Source organism: Colossoma macropomum, unplaced genomic scaffold (genome assembly GCF_904425465.1).
Source record: "Colossoma macropomum unplaced genomic scaffold, Colossoma_macropomum, whole genome shotgun sequence".
Lineage (NCBI taxonomy): Eukaryota > Metazoa > Chordata > Actinopteri > Characiformes > Serrasalmidae > Colossoma > Colossoma macropomum.
In genome coordinates this window covers 31,645,807-31,662,924 of record NW_023494807.1, presented here as the reverse complement: position 1 = coordinate 31,662,924, position 17,118 = coordinate 31,645,807, and the positions used below count along the sequence as shown (strand labels likewise).

The 17,118-nt window shown below is 39.6% G+C and overlaps 1 protein-coding gene across 12 annotated transcripts in view; it reads right to left on the bottom strand.

Annotated features, from left to right (window-relative positions):
* Window positions 1–17,118, bottom strand: part of st3gal3b (ST3 beta-galactoside alpha-2,3-sialyltransferase 3b) — a 152,260-nt gene that overhangs the window by 83,251 nt on the left and 51,891 nt on the right. For 4 of the 12 annotated variants that reach the window (XM_036555688.1, XM_036555689.1, XM_036555686.1 and 1 more), the window contains exons 3-6: window positions 10,887–10,955; window positions 10,490–10,537; window positions 5,491–5,533; window positions 3,611–3,649 (exon numbers count right to left, since the gene is read on the bottom strand). In XM_036555688.1, coding sequence (XP_036411581.1) covers window positions 3,611–3,649; window positions 5,491–5,533; window positions 10,490–10,537; window positions 10,887–10,955 — 199 coding nt within the window. The remainder of the gene's footprint in view (window positions 1–3,610; window positions 3,650–5,490; window positions 5,534–10,489; window positions 10,538–10,886; window positions 10,956–17,118) is intronic. The other 8 variants (XM_036555693.1, XM_036555692.1, XM_036555691.1 and 5 more) reach the window with 7 other exon arrangements.

The window sequence follows — 17,118 nt, the reverse complement described above, 5'->3', positions numbered from 1 at the left end:
GAACCGTCTGGCTGGAGTGGGATGGAAATAAGATGTGCAGGAAAGAGATGGGGGCAGTGGAGGAGTGTGTATGGGGTATCTGTGTGTATACGTGTGTGTGTGTGTGTGTGTGTGTGTAGTAGTGGTCAGGGGCAGCGGGACTGAAGTAGGTGAGGATGGACATGCACTAGCTGGACCACCCTGGGAAAATATAAGTCTGTATAAGTCTATAAGGAACATGAGCTCTGCTGACACTGGAACAGTTTAAATATAAAGCCATGCAAAAAAACCTTGCTCCATTAGCAAACACTGAAAAGTTCTTCAGCGCAGCGTTTCCAAAACACAGCGTTTACACACCAGTTTGACATCACGAGCCACACTAACCATTTTAGTCATTTTATTTACTACAATAACTATTGATTCAATTTATTAATTAAAGGCATTTTAGATGGTTCAATCAAATAACAATTCATACCACACTGTAACTGTTTATTTTTGTCATTATCTGCCTAGAAATAACAAAAAAGTCTAGATATAAACTCTATTTTAACTTAATTCTTGATGTTATACAGCTCACTGAGAAAAGGAGATGGACACATCAAACAAAGAAGCCGAACGATGGACTGACCACCCAGAGTCCAGACCTCAACACCACTGAATGTGTTTGATTACTTCAGAAAATGATCAACCAGCTTCTAAGACTGAACTTTGGAGGTGTGTCTGCAGATTCTTTGAGGAGCTGAAAGTGAGGCTCCTGAAAAGTAGTCCTCAAAAGCTGTAATAAAGCTGTAATAAACACTCAAACATCTGATATTAGATTTGGTTGCTGAATCTTCTGTGTGATTTTCAGTTAAATATGACACTGAAAAATGAATAACTCGTGCTTAATGGCCGTATGACTGGAAATCAAATATATGAAGGGTGGTCTTCGCCCAGAACTGTAAATATCAGTGTTTAATTGACATCGAGCTGCTCAATGAGCGGTTTTATAACTATTGGTTTACATTTTCACAATGAAAATCCACTGAAAGCTGCAAATCCCAGCGATCACTCAGTGCCTTTTCGGCGCTCACTGAAACCGCAGTAACGCAGTGAAGCAGTTATTTAGGTAAAGCCCTGATTTTGATGAAGTGCCGTGGCCCACAGGACAGTGTTGTATTTTCTTTCGCTGACAGGTTGGAGTCTTTAACCGTGAGAGTGGACGCAGACTGAGGCCAGGAGGGTGATAAAGCGCACCTCACGGACAGTTACGCTCCCGCCGCAGAGCGAAATCTAAACCTGTCCGAGGCTTTGCTTATTGTACAAGTGTGCGGTGTGGATGGACGCGTCTTGTGCGATAAGGCTGCGTGTGTCCGAACGCTCGGACAGCTTAAAGACTGAGTGTAAACACACACCTACCACACACAGTCTCCTAATATTTAACACCTTAACACCTCACTCTCAGACATCTTCGCTAATTGCCCACAGACACACTGAGATCATCGAGCTGGGCGAAAAGTCGTTAAAATGGGAGCCAAACATCATTTTTCATTAAGCCTAAGTCAACTTTAGGCTAATTTGAGGGTATTTACATATATATTGAGTGAACCATATAAGAACCATAGACTTTTACACATTAGCGCCCCGCTTCTGGAGGCCATAAGTAATTGGACAGATTGACAGTCTTTCTTTTTTAACTCTACACTTTAACCTGATAAACTGTGACCGCAGTTTATGAGTGACTTAACCATTTTACCACTGGAAAACTTAAATTGTTTGGGTTATTTCATAAAATGTTTAAAGAAATGATATTTGTTTGGGAGAAAAGCACTTTCAGCACAGCATCAGACTGACGCTGGACGCTTTGTGTGGAGAAATCCTGGAGAAGAACTCCAGCCAGACAGCACTAAAGCCTCTCAAAAACATTTTGATGAAATATTTTACTATAAATGAAAATGGAAGTCTTGGAATATTCTGTATAAAATAAATTCCACATTGACATTTAGTTTCATAATGGCTTTCATACACCTCTAAGTACGGCACTAATGTCCAAATACTTTTTGAGGCCAGTGTATAGCACAGATATTCCGGCTCTGCCTAAACAACAGCCAGTTACAGAGGCTACTGTGTTGTTTCTGTGTTTTTGTTGTGTATCATTATCTTCAGCACTTTAGATCATGTTTGTATTACGCATGTACTGTATATATAGTGTCTGTAATTACATGTCTGTTACGTGTCCTGGAGCTCTCCAATGGCTGAGCTATTGTTTGTCACTAAATAGGAAAGTTTACCTGATCTAAATACGTTTTGCTGAATTTCTAAGTAAAAATAAGAAAAATAAGAACACACACTAAATATGGCATTTTCTGTACATTTTAGTATTAGGTTTATATTTATATATATATAAAATGTTCAGAAAATGCCTTTATATATATATATATATATATATATATATATATATATATATATATATATATATATATATATATACACACACACACACAGATCAGGCATAACATTCTGACCACCTCCTTGTTTCTACGCTCATTGTCCATTTTATCAGCTCCACTTACTATATAGGTGCACTTTGTAGTTCTACAGTTACAGACTGTAGTCCATCTGTTTCTCTGATACTTTGTTAGCCCCCTTTTACCCTGTTCTTCAGTGGTCAGGACCCCCATGGACCCTCACAGAGCAGGTGCTATTTGGGTGGTGGATCATTCTCAGCACTGCAGTAACACTGATGAGGTGGTGGTCTGTTAGTGTGTGTTGCACTGGTCTGAGTGGATCAGACACAGCAGTGCTGCTGGAGTTTGTAAGAATACTCTGTCCACTCACTGTCCACTCTATTAGACGCACCTGCGTTGTTGGTCCACCCTGTAGATGTAAAGTCAGAGACGATAGCTCATCCCTTGCTGTCTGTTACAGTCTGTAACTGTAGAATAACAAAGTGCACCTATGTAGTAAGTGAAGCTGATAAAATGGACAGTGAGTTTAGAAACAAGTTTTCCAAGGGTTCCAAAGTCAACAGGTCTCATTCTCCAGCATCTTCCTTAGTTTTGTCTTAGAGTGTGTTCTTGAGAAAGGTCCTAAGAAAAAGTCTCCGTCAGATTCATGACGTGTTCTTAAAGCGCAGAACTGTTCTCACCTTTGTGCTCTTGAGTGTGTGTAGATTCTGTTCTTAGCTAAGAACAAACCCCACATAAGAGCACATCGGTGAATATCTTCATGAAAACTGCACAAGCGTGTTTTAAGAAGAAAAGAAAAGGCTGGGACACTGTGGAACATGTAAAAACAGAACGCAGTGGTATGAAAATATTTAAACCCATTATGTTGTTTTTTAAATAATATATATCCATTTTAATTTGATGCCATGAACACTCAAAGAACCATTTGCATGCTTAAATGGTTCTCTGCATGGTGAAATGATTCTTCAGAGTGATGGAGAACGTGTTGTGGATGATTCTTGGTTCTGTACAGCACCAAAAAGGGTTCCTCTATTGTTATAATGTCAAATACATACAGAATGCCGCTGCGAGGATCCTCAGCTATTCTAGTGAAGACATTTTATGTTGTCCATTTTTTGCACTATTGTCTTATTCGGTCTGTGTGTTGCTTTGTTGTTGTTATCTTATCCCTTTCTTGTAATTACCTTTTCCCCAAGTGGCTTCTGCTGCTTGCCAGGCTGTCACTGTAAATACAAATACGTTCTTAATTACTTAAATTAAAGGTTAAATCAATAAATAAACAAACTGACCATATCACCCCATCCTTCTTCACTGGTCACCTGTTACGTTCCCTGTTCACGCTAAAGTCCTGCACAGCCACACTACTCAATACCTGGTTGAGCTTCTTCATCTATATGTTCCATCCTGTATCTTAACATCCCAGGCTTATTACATACTGAGGCTTATTATACAGCAGCTACAGGGACTTCAGTGCAAACTGGCTGAGCTGTTTACAGGCTATAGAAGTGTGTAATGAAACTCTGGGCCTGCTCTCAGGCCACGGCCATTTAATGGTTAAACTGGCCTCTTTGGGTGGCCGATCATTTGTTGTAGTGGCTCCTGAATTATAGAATACTCTCCCCAAGTCTATTCAGGGCTATTCTATTCTATTCTATAGGTCTATTCTATCCTCACTATCTTCACTTCTGTTAAAGACACCTGTCTTCACTATGTGATCAGTGTTCCTTGAACATGGGAAAGGCGCTATATAAATAAAAATGATGATGATGTGATGATAACACACACACACACACACACACACACACACACACATTATATAACATTATGACCACCTCCTTGTTTCTACGCTCATTATCCATTTGATCAGCTCCACTTACTATATAGGTGCACTTTGTAGTTCTACAGTTACAGACTGTAGTCCATCTGTTTCTCTGATACTTTGTTAGCCCCCTTTTACCCTGTTCTTCAGTGGTCAGGACCCCCATGGACCCTCACAGAGCAGGTACTATTTGGGTGGTGGATCATTCTCAGCACTGCAGTAACACTGACGTGGTGGTGTGTTAGTGTGTGTTGTGCTGGTACGAGTGGATCAGGCACAGCAGTGCTGCTGGAGTTTTTAAACACTGTCCACTCACTGCCCACTCTATTAGACCCTGCTATCTCATTGGTCCACCTTGTAGATGTAAAGTCAGAGACGATAGCTCATCTGCTGCTGCACAGTTTGTGTTGGTCATCCTCTAGTCCTTCACCAGTGGTCACAGGACGCTGCCCACAGGACGCTGTTGGCTGGATATTTTTGGTTGGTGGACTATTCTCAGTCCAGCAGTGACACTGAGGTGTTTAAAAACTCCAGCAGCACTGCTGTGTCTGATCCACTCAGACCAGCGCAACACACACTAACACACCACCACCACATCAGTGTTACTGCAGTGCTGAGAATGATCCACCACCCAAATAGTACCTGCTCTGTGAGGGTCCATGGGGGTCCTGACCACTGAAGAACAGGGTAAAAGGGGGCTAACAAAGTATCAGAGAAACAGATGGACTACAGTCTGTAACTGTAGAACTACAAAGTGCACCTATATAGTAAGTGGAGCTGATAAAATGGACAATGAGCGCAGAAACAAGGAGGTGGTCAGAATGTTATTCCTGATCATGTATATACATACATTTTATTTCAAAATTAGAAATTCTTCATGGTCAAATTTCATAAATTCAAACAGTAGAAACTCAAGTCTTCAATTTTTCATCAGTTCATTTTACAGAAAGACTTTTTTTTCATTTCAACTCATCTTCATTCTGAAGTTTAAGTCTGAAATGTTACACACGTTTCTGTTATTTTAGCCAAGGTGGCATTTTGTGTTCGAATTCACCACTAAATCTGCAGTCATTTGTTACAACATTCAACAATCCACTTTTACCTGGTCTTTTATTGTCAGCACCTCAAACAACAAAAGATCATGGGATGTCGATATCAGCCAATATAATGACTGACGTCACTCCCTTTATCAATTATCAACAGAACATGATTATAATGGGGAAGCAATGAATTAAAGCAACTTACAGCTTTCCATCCAGCTTCAGCACGAAGCCCTGCTGATCGTACACTGCGGAGAAAACGGAGAAATGAATGAGATTCAGGCCATCGAGCAGATCACAGGACAAAGAGGAGAACACCAGACCTGTTTCCATATTAACATTCAGTTTGAACTAAACAAAAAATGAAATTAACACTGTTATCGTCAGCTGCGTCGTAGCGATAAGCCTGCAGTTTTGGCGGAAAGTGCAGGTTAGTTTTTTTTGCAAGTGAGCAAGCATTGTTAGATTAGGCCAGCCAAAACATTCCCAAACATCCAAACTGAAACAAACACTGAAAAAGCAGCTGTCGACTTGGGGGCAACTTCAGACCGCAGATGCTCATGAAGCTACATGCTTGGAGAAGGAAAAAAAAACAGGAAAATAAGTAATGAGCAATGAGGTTAACTGAACCAAACGCCTTTTCTCTACTCGAACACAAACCCGAAGACTAATAACAAACCATATCGCCTGCAAAAACCAGCACTAAACAGTTAAATCAACTAAATAAACTGATGCAATCAAGCATTCTTACTGTTATGCTATTCCCAAAGCATCACAGATCAAATCTGATTGTGTTAAACTTTAGATTTCATCTACAAAAAGCAATTTAAAAACACAGGTTTGCTTTAAAATTATGAACATGTGCAACAAAGACTGAAATGGGAGCAGGTCTATAAAACAAACGGGAAAACTGCATAAACAGCAATACAAATGAAAATATTTCAGCATGTACAGAACTGCGCAGAAGTCAGAGAGTACCTGTTCTTTTATTCAGTTTCCAGTCAAGTTATTACTTTTATAGTGTCAAGAAAAAGAAAGCAAAAGCCTCATTTAGTGCGTCCACTCTTTACCTTCATTCCAGCTTCCGTTCTTTTCAGGAGACTCACTTTCAGCTCCTCAAAGAATCTGCAGACACGCCTCCAAAGTTCAGTCTTAGAAGCTGGTTGATCATTTTCTTAAGTAATCAAACACATTCAGTGGTGTTGAGGTCTGGACTCTGGGGTGGTCAGTCCATTGTTCAGCTTCTTTGTTTGATGTGTTCGTCTCCTTTTCTCAGTGAGGTTCTTCTGGACAGCTACACATCCTTTCAGACCCACAGCGCTGAGTCGTCTTCTCACAGTGGAAGGATGGACAGAAACACCTGTGGATGTTTTCAGATCTGAAGCAGCTTGATTTTCTCCTCTCTCTCAGAGATGAAAGCTTTAAGTGCTGTTTATCTGATGGGGGCAGTTTTGGGGTCGACCAGGTCTTCCAGGTGGTTGTTAGGAGCCACATTTTCTCTGTAGCTTTTTTTTGGAGTTTTGGAAACTGTTGCCTTTCTCTGCCCGTATGAAAGTACATCTAATCTCTCGAGAACGATGAACGGAAACTTCTGCCTGGTGGTCTCTGACTTTTCTACATATATATTAGAGATGGCACAATATGACTTTTACTTTTCCAACACAAATACTGAATCATTAAGTATTGGCTGATACTGATAACAACGTTGCATCTCTTTAAACACTACATAGCTTTAAAATGGGCTATTTGTAACATTCCAACAACGTGACTCACACAAAACTGTAGATTTGTAATAAATAAACAACTAAATGAATCTGCATGTATGCAAAATTACATAATTTGAAATAAAATAACTGTAACTCTACCTAGTTTTGCTAGCTACATGTCATCCTTGGGTTATCATTAAGCTACATCTGGTCATTCTTGTCACTTTATGCTTTCAGCTCAGATTCAGTTCAGATCCTCCTACATCTGATTCGGCATACTGTGCTGGTATGGGCCAGATACTAATACAGTATATCTGCCATCTCGAATATACTTCGTTCAATACTGCATTATGCCCACATAGTTCGTTACCAGCTCGCTCCACAAACCCTTTAGGCACTTTGAATTGGGGAGGAAAGCAGGAGGGAATTAAAAAGAAGCTAAGCTTTAACAGGACAGTGTTAAATTTCCACAGAGGCATCTCTGAGGATGGAGAGAGAAGAGCTGCAGAGTAGAGAGAGTCCAGAGATGACCTGGTGCTGCTCAGCAGGACAAACAGGGGAAGCGATGCAGTGTAGCAGCAACTGAAGCGCAGAGCAGAGGAGTTACATAACTGATAGAACTGGAACTGGAACATCTACTGATGTGTATATTTAACCTGGTTGTGGGAGCTACAGTCTTAAAGTTCAGCCCTTAAAGGCTGAAAGACTTAATCAGTTATGTGAAGACATTATTATTATTATTATTATTATTATTATTATTATTATTATCATCATTATCATCATCATCATCTCAGAAATGGTAACCTTGTAGGTTTATGTATATGTACTGCAAAATGTATAAATTTAATTATTGTAATTACGAACTATTTCCATTTGTCTATCAGCCATAAAACATAATGCACATACATTGATAACTACTGATACATTTCTATGTAAGGTTTATAGCTGAGAGGCTTATGTTGCATTTACAATGTAAAAGCAGACACACAATGGAAAACTTAATATTCCATGTTTTTCAATGAAGCAGTGTTGGTAAATTCTGCCAAGTCTTCGTACCATACAGGTCAGCGGAATGTTTAGTCAGGTGGTAGTGGTCAATATACCGGTTTATCTGGTATACCGGTTGAAATTCCTTGTCAGGTATGAGTTTAGTCATTACCGTTACACCAGTATGCCACAAATAAGTGCAGGTAACATGATGTACAAGCAGTGAAAACTAGGCCAATGTTCCCCCATTTGGCTGAATGGTTGAGTCAGGAACATTTCAAATGAAATTGAACACGCAGGAGACCCCCGATCACCCCCCACCGTCTATTCTGTCTCATCAGGAGTAGTCTGTTTTTTCGAGGCAGCATACTTAAAGGAATGGCCGGTGCTTTGGGGTTAGCCTTAGCCAAACATTGAGGCACTGCCTAAAAGGAGGCACCAGTGGCGCCTGACGGTCGGAGGACGACTATAAGGGGTGCACGTATAAAACAAATGATTTAAGAAATTCAACAAAGCTGAAGTTGGCTTTTTATTCAAATTCCCCATTCCACCTTAAATGGCATGGCAGTTACATTCAGGTGCAGGTACCAGAATACAACCGCTGCTCCATTTAAGGTGGAACGGAAAATTCAAACAAAAAAACGAACTAACTTGAGCTTATTGAAATTAAAACGTGCAACAACATTGTTAGAAGGCAATATTTACACAGGCTAATCTAAATGTTGTTTAGATCTGTTTTCATTTTTGCACAATAAAAATATTTCAGATTTACTTTGGTTGTTTAAAATGCTTCTTATTGAAAAACCGAAGGGATATACCAGAATAATGAGCCACTGTTATTCTTACTGTAGTCTCTAATATGTTTAATCTGGAAATATATATGCATACACCATTATACATGCAGACATATATTTTTAATCTTTTATTTTTCTTTTGTAATATAATTTAAATTAATTACACCATGACATACATTTTTCACCATACTGCCCACGACTACTGTTATGAGTTTAATTTTCCCAACCCAAATTAAACCAGATGTTGATGTTTTTTCAGCGTAGACAGCCCAGTCATCACTATGGCAACCTTTACATGGCCGCAGCCCATCACCAGTCACGCACCGTCGCTGTTTTACACCAAGTAAGGGGTTAGTTTAATTTTGAATGGTAATCATTTGCTGTCTTTTGACAATTTAAGTTTTTTTCCCAGTGTAGTTTAGGAACAGTACTGTTTTGCACATTAGAATAATAATGTATAAAGTATAGTATATTAAAAACATGTATGGAAAACTGAAATGAATGAAATAAATAGCTATACTGTATTGATTTATATTACTATACTACTGTAACATTGCCTAAACCAGGTCTGTGTCTTTAGTGAGAGGGAATGTACAGCAGAGGCGTTAAAGAGCAGAGCCTTTTCAGCTTGTGGTTTGGGAAATTGATAGAAAGTGAAAAGTGCTGTAAGGAGGAGGCAGCGTGACCCTGTGACGTCTGAGTGTCTGGCTAAGCTCTTCTACAGAGGTTTATGTTTAATTTCTGAAATTATAATTATGAAAAGCTGAGAAACATTAAACTATTTGCTGACAAAATGCAAACTTCAGCATTATGTAACAACTCCACACGGCTTGAAGCTAGTTTGTGATGGTTTAGGCATGCAGTAGCTACAGTACTGTGCAAAAGTCAGAGACCATCCTTCATCCTTCAGACCAGACATTAAGTTATTCATTTTTCAATGTCAGGAAAAAAGCAGAAAATATGTTTAACAGAAAATTATACTCAACAATAAATATATCAGGTGCTCGAGTGGTCAGTTAGTCACACTTTACCTTTATTCCAGCTTCCATTCTTTTCAGGAGACTCACTTTCAGCTCCTCAAAGAATCTGCAGACACACCTCCAAAGTTCAGTCTTAGAAGCTGGTTGATCATTTTCTGAAGTAATCAAACACATTCAGTGGTGTTGAGGTCTGGACTCTGGGGTGGTCAGTCCATCGTTCAGCTTCTTTGTTTGATGTGTCCGTCTCCTTTTCTCAGTGAGGTTCTTCTTGATCAGCTACACATCCTTTCAGACCCACAGCGCTGAGTCGTCTTCTCACAGTGGAAGGATGGACAGAAACACCTGTGGATGTTTTCAGATCTGAAGCAGCTTGATTTTCTCCTCTCTCTCAGAGATGAAAGCTTTAAGTGCTGTTTATCTGATGGGGGCGGTTTTGGGGTTGACCAGCTCTTCCAGGTGGTTGTTAGGAGCCCCATTTTCTCTGTAGCTTTTAAATGCCAGTTTTGGAAACTCGCTTTGGCTTTCTCCCTCCTTACGAAACATCAGAAGAACCTGTCTTCATTTTGACTGGAAATGAGCTAAATGAAAGGTAGTCTCTGATCTTTACACAGTAATGTACACTGGCCGCGTAGCTCCAGCGCAAAAGTAAAGAAACAACTGGAAAATGCCGTAAATTACATTTTTCTCTGAACTGTTTCTTCAATAGTAAGATGTATTTAAAATGACCAGCACCCAACCTGAGCCTACTACTTGTCCCTCGGAGACAACGGCCTCTGGCTCCGGCTCTGAAAGACAAAACCAGTCACTTACACCCAGCAGCCGGCTACTGTAGCAGAGCAACATGGGAAATACTCCGCTGCCCTGAATCATACCAATCCCTCCCTCACAGTGATAAAGCAGCGCTTATGAAATGATTAGCATCAGTACAGTTCTGCTCCATGTGTCCCTGCATTAGCCAGAATTAGTCAAATCGGTTTAAAGGGCAGAGGAGAGTGAGGTTTAGTTAGGCGGTGTTAGTAGAAACCAGATTGACGCTAGCAGCATTTATCAGCAAGGAGTTATAACAATTAATGCTACACATCGGCCCACCATCATCAGAATGGAAGGTTTAGTACAGAACAGTGGTGTTTCTACCTGTCGTCACTTTAGGTTTAGGTTTAGCTTTTGTAACTGTTAGAGAAACAGTCGGCTCCACATCTACATCTGTGAAACAAAAGGGTTACAACATCAGTGCAATCAGAAATACTCAGTGCAAACCCACCAGCAATCTAAACAAACTGATGTGATGCTACATATAATTTCCAATAAAAAGGCAAACGGCCTGAACAATCCGTCCAAAAGCACAATGAAAAGGGTAACACAGTGAATCAGAGCTGGGACCACCTATCAGTTTAGCAATAATGTCACAAAATAGATGACGGACATGTATCTTCTTTTGTTGGTCATTTTTAAGGCTGGGTCAATAATCAATTTTGAATATTTTTTGACACGGATATATTCGTTATTTAAACCAGAGATATTTTATAGCAACACACAGTATATCCAGAACGTTCGTCCATTTGCGCCAAAGGGGGCGACAAACCTGTGTAAGAGTTTTACAGACAAAAAATGTGCTCTGTAATGTCTTCCGGGTTTCTCAAACACTAGAGGGCGCTGCTGAGCGAGTCCAAAACGAATGGGTTAAGATTGAGCATTTGAGTAAAATCATAGTTTATAAATGAATAAACATTTTTAATATAAAGTAATACAGTAATTTACTGAACACAGAACCGCATAAAACATTTCAACACCGCTGTTATATTTTTAAGAGCTTTTAAACTCGAGGCGCCTCATATACGTCAATGAAGTCAGTGAGCGCAAACAGCCAATGAGCTGCTCCGCTCACCAACCAATCAGCACTCAGTAGCAGTAATGTAAGCGTCCTGCTGCCCAAAACTCATTTGCAGTAGAAAAAAAGAGACTTACAGTTTAGAGCTTTCTTTGCTTTTTTAGTGAAATCCATCCTTTTACTTTCTAAAATTAAAAGAAAGTTCTGGTCGAGTGATCAGAAACTATTTTAGCTCCATTCTCTGCCCTCTGGCATTTTGCAGTCATGTTTTTGATATAATGGGGGAAAACGGCTCTTCATAAACAGGCTCTGGTGTCAGCTAATGTCTGAGCTGCTGCTGAACATACATTATGTGGCTAAAAGTATGTGGACACCCCTACTATTGTGTTCAGGTGTGTCAGCCACACCCGTTGCTAACAGGTGTATAAAATTAAGCTCACAGCCTTGCAGTCTCCACAGACAAACACTGGCAGTAGAGGGTCGAACTGAAGAGCTCATGGACTTCCAACGTGGCTCTGTCATAGGATGGCACCTCAGACACAAGTCAGTTTGTGACATGTCTGTCCTGCTAGAGCTCCCCCTGTCAACTGTAAGTGCTATTATAGTTAAATGGAAGCGTCTAAGAGCAACGACGGCTCAGCCACGAAGCGGCGGACCACGCAAACTCACACAGTGGCGCCGCAGAGTGCTCAAGTGTGTAATGCATAAAATCCGCCAAACTGCCTCTGGAAGCAACATCAGCACAAGAACTGCCCGTCAGCAGCTTCATGAAATGAGTTTGAGCTGCACACAAGCCTAAGATCATTATGTGCAGCGCCAGGAGATCAGCTGGAGATCATATCCTCCATGTGAAAAGACCTCACAACAAATAAACACTAAACTATAAAGGGACGCACAGAGTGACTCCCTGCTTCGGATGGAAATGAGCGCATTTACACGCACTTATCTGATCATAATCAGATTTCCGCAGTTATCTGATTACTCAAATGGTCATGTAAACAGCTCACTCTTTCTTAGATAAGAGTATGGTCTAGAAATCTGATTACGAAATCTGATGAAGAGGCTGGATTTTACCTCAGTAATCAGATTTCTGAGTGTGAACTCTTACTCTGATTTCTTTCGGATTTCTCAGTCTGAGCATGTGCGAAACAGACGGCGGTACCGGAAATAAGCGAGCAGCGTTGCTGACGCTGAAACCAAATACATGCTTGATGAAATTACGGATTTGAATATTCTTCATCTTCTAGACGATGTTTGTTCATATTTTCAGGTAAAGTGGCGATTTAAAAGCCGCAGCATGAAGTTTGAGTTTTACGTTTATGTTGCGTCTTCTGTGAGTTTATTGGCTGGTCGCAAAGAAAAATCTGATAACTGTCTGACTCATGTAGACCTGAAGTTTCCCCATTATCTGATCACTCAAGTGCACGTAAATGTGCTGATCAGATTACTGACAAAATCTGATTCTTTGCGGTTGTCGGAATATTAAGCACATGTAAACAGACTACATTAAGAAAAACCAAGACTGGAGTCTCGGATCACGGATCGGAGTGCACTCACAAAACGGAAAAGATAAAAAAGAAAAATTCTACTCATTGATTATTGATCAGTAAATTGACTAGTGGTGCCAATAATTTCAGTTGTACTTTTCCTCATTGTGATTCAGGCTTTGGCGCCCCCTCTGGCACAAACGGGAACTGTCAAGACATACTGTATATCAGACTGTACAACCCCTGTGGATTTAAATAATAAATATATGAATATTTTCTAACAATTTTCTCCTGATTTATCAACTTTCAAAACCAAAATGACTTAATTTCCCAGCCCTATTGGATTCAAAGGAAATTCAAATGTGTGCAGAGCTTCCACCTGAACACGCAACATGAAAATAATTTCGGCTTTAAGTTTACTTACTTTCGGTCTTAACTGTGTTGATGCGATATGCGCTCAAGTGAATTCAATGCATTACTCCTGTCAGTGCGCTGACTGGACCTCATTTTCCAAAATAAACACAGTTAAGTCCTCTATACTGCTTAGATATAATAAACACGTACACAGTGGTGCACACACGAATCCTGCCACATTGGAGATGAAAGTGCCCGTGCTGACTGAGATGACCCTCTGTCAACATGCCGAAATCTTTCAAGGCATATCCTCCGCAGTCATGCCAAGCACATTACTGCGTTTTTGCCCTCTCTTTGTTATTTATCATCACAGGAGGGCTGTGCTTCCTTCCCACTTACCCTTTCAAAGCCATTCATTGTGATTCATCTTTACAATTTGACCAAAAGAGCTTGCATAACAGGAGCCAGGTTCAAAGAAACCCTTCCCAGGTTCATGTGATTTTCCAAAATAAACTGGGAACAGCTGTTGAATAGTACTGTTTATAATTAATCTACTCGCATTTTTTCCACAGAAGTTCAGGACGATGAAGTTGGGAAATGAAAACATGAACGGAATCGCTGACAAGCGCTAAATACCAAGCCATCCATCACGTCCCAAACTATTTTCCTAACCCAGACTTGAGAATTCAAACTTTATCAATGAGCAAGAAGCACAACATCTATGTCGAAAACAGGTTGTACCTGCAGCCTGACGCTGTGGTTAAACCTCCAACTGAGAAGTTCTAAATTTACTTTGAGCGGAAATTTGATTTCTTATCCGGTTTAATATCAGTGCGCATGTATGCGGCACACGCGCAACAAACATCTCCGTCTAAAATGCGTCTAAACAGGAACATACTGATGGTTTTAGGTCAGTATGTTTATTTGAATAAACTGAGTTTGCATTACATAAAAGGTCAAAAACAGAACACTGACCTAAACATTTTCACGATACACAATATATATTGCAATACTTCGTTTTTCTGAGGGTGGCTGCGTTCTTAAAAATGATGGTTCTTCAAGGGTTCTTTAAAGAAAACGGTTCCATATAGAACAATGCCCACCCAAAGAACCCTTCGCATGATTAAAGGGTTTTTGCATCATAAAAGCATTTTGTCAGATAGATCGAGAATGTGCTGTAGATGCTTCGATATAGAACCTTTTGGGGTTTTGGGTTCTATATAGAACCAAAAAGAGTTCTTCTATTATTACAACGTGAAGTAGCAATAGAAGAACCCATTTTGCTCCTATACAGAACCCTTTTCAAAAACCTTCCCTATAGAACCGTATACATTCCTAAAAAAGATCCTTCTTCAAGGGTTATTCAGTTAAGAAAATGGTTCTACACAGAACCATGGACACTCAAAGAACCCTTTGCAAGGTCAAAGGGTTCTTTGCATCATAAAAGGGATCTTCAGATTGGTGGAGAACGTGCTGTAAATGCTTCTATATAGAAACTTTTGGGGTTCTCGGGTTCTATAAAGCACCAAAAATGGTTCTTTTATTATTACGATGTCAAGTTTGCAGCAATAGAAGAACACTTTTTGGTGCTATATAGAACCCTTTTCAAAAACCCTCTTTATAGAACCATATACATTCTAAAATGAAGGTTCTTCAAGGGTTTTTTTAAGTAAAGAAAATGGTTCTATATACCGCCATGGTGACTCAAAGAAGCCTTTACATGATCAAAGGGTTCTTTGCATCATGAAAGCGTTCGTCAGACTGATGTAGATGGTTCTACATAGAACCTTTTTGAAAAAATGTTCTATATAGCACCAAAAAGGGTTTTTCTATTATTACGATGTCAAGTTTGTAACAACAGAATTTTGGTGCTATAGAGAACCCTTATACTAATGCTGTTTGCTAACCGGTGTCGACGGGTTCCCCTTCTGAGTCTTGGTTCCTCTCAAGGTTTCTTCCTCTTTTGAACACTGAAATCACTATTTATGTATTCGTTATGCTGCTGAACGGAAAGTCAGGGACAAAAGTCTTCAACGATACAAATATAAAAACAGTCCAATTATAAATAACCTCGTAACTTAAAAAGAAAACTTAAAACTTGAATGACATGAATCCTCACAGTGCTGTAAAATACACAGCTGGGTCATTCTGCAGAAACGTCCACTTTTCCTATCTGTCCATAGGAGTCACTGGTGTTACTGACCCTCATTGGTGTTCCACATAATAAAGGAACACCAGAGACATTTTTAATGAATAATGCATTTTACAAAATAACAGCTACAGAGCATCAAACCACATGTCGTCAGTCATGGAATATCCAATAAAATATGGAATTTAATCCATTTGTATTCTATTTTTTCACAATGACCTCAGAATAAAGTCGGTCACACCAGTGACTTCAGCTAAAAGCTTCATATGAAATCATGAGCTAAATGAGAAAACCTCTGATAACTGAAAGACACAGTGGACTCACCATGAGCTTTTCTTCATAGATCCTCAGAAAACAGGTAAAAGGAAGTCAAGTGATGTCATCAGTGTGACTTTTATTTCAAAATAAGAGACTTTGTTATGCAGTAACACCAGTGACACGACTCCTGGGGACAACAACTTTCATTATATATTTTAAAATATGCATTTGTTTTCTTTATGTCATTTAAATCATATATTTCATAGTCATGTATAGATTATTGCAGTTAAAATTGCAGAAAAACATGTTTTTTACTTCAAAATATGGCCTCAGCCTTCACACATGACTGTGGGGACGAGCTCTTCTGTGGTGCTTGGAATTCTAGATAATTGATTTAAAAAAAACAATATTGCTAAATTGAGGCTCAAGAAGGTCTAACTGTTAAAATAACTTGTTTTATTTTAAAAATATAAATAAATTGTAACCTTAAGAAGTTTTTAAAGTGTAATATATCTGTAAACACTAGGGGCACAAAAATGGACATTTCTGTTGAATGACCCAGCTACACTCTTTTACACTGAAGCTCAAAACTTGTAAGGTGTGTACTGTGACCTTGGGTTTGAGAAAGGCAGTACAGAAACTGAAGACAATATTATTATTATTATTGTTGTTGTTATTTATTATTATTATTTATAATTATTATTATTATTGGTTCTTTCTCAGTGGGATTTCTGCAGATTCTGATAAATACATGGAACCTGAGTATCAGAACTCTACAGTGGCTCTAATCTAAACAAAACAGACGTTAAAATCTTAGTTTGCAGGAAACTATTTATTTAATTAATTATTAGAATTATTATTTTAGAATAAACGTGCTCGCAGAGAACGTCTCTGTTTGGGAACCACAGTAAAACAAGCCTGGAGGACACTGCAGGCTGTGAAACTGAGCCTAAAGCTCACCCGTGTGGAGAGACTGCACCATGCAAAAGCAGGAATCAAAATCTCCTCCACTGTTCTTTGTCCCCCTCTAGTGGCGGAGGGTCAAAAGTACAGGAGAATTTCATAAATGATGCCTTTACAGCAGCGGTCACCAGTCCTGGTCCTGGAGATCTACCTTCCTGCAGAGTCTAATTCCAACCACAACGTGCTGCACCTGCTTCAGGTAATTAACCTCTTCAGAAGCCTCTGACTGGCTGGATCAGATGCATTAGTGTGCGGTAAGGGATAAGTGGGCGGGGCACGTTAGAGGCAGGTTGAAATTAAACTCTACAGGAGAGTTTCTTCAGGATG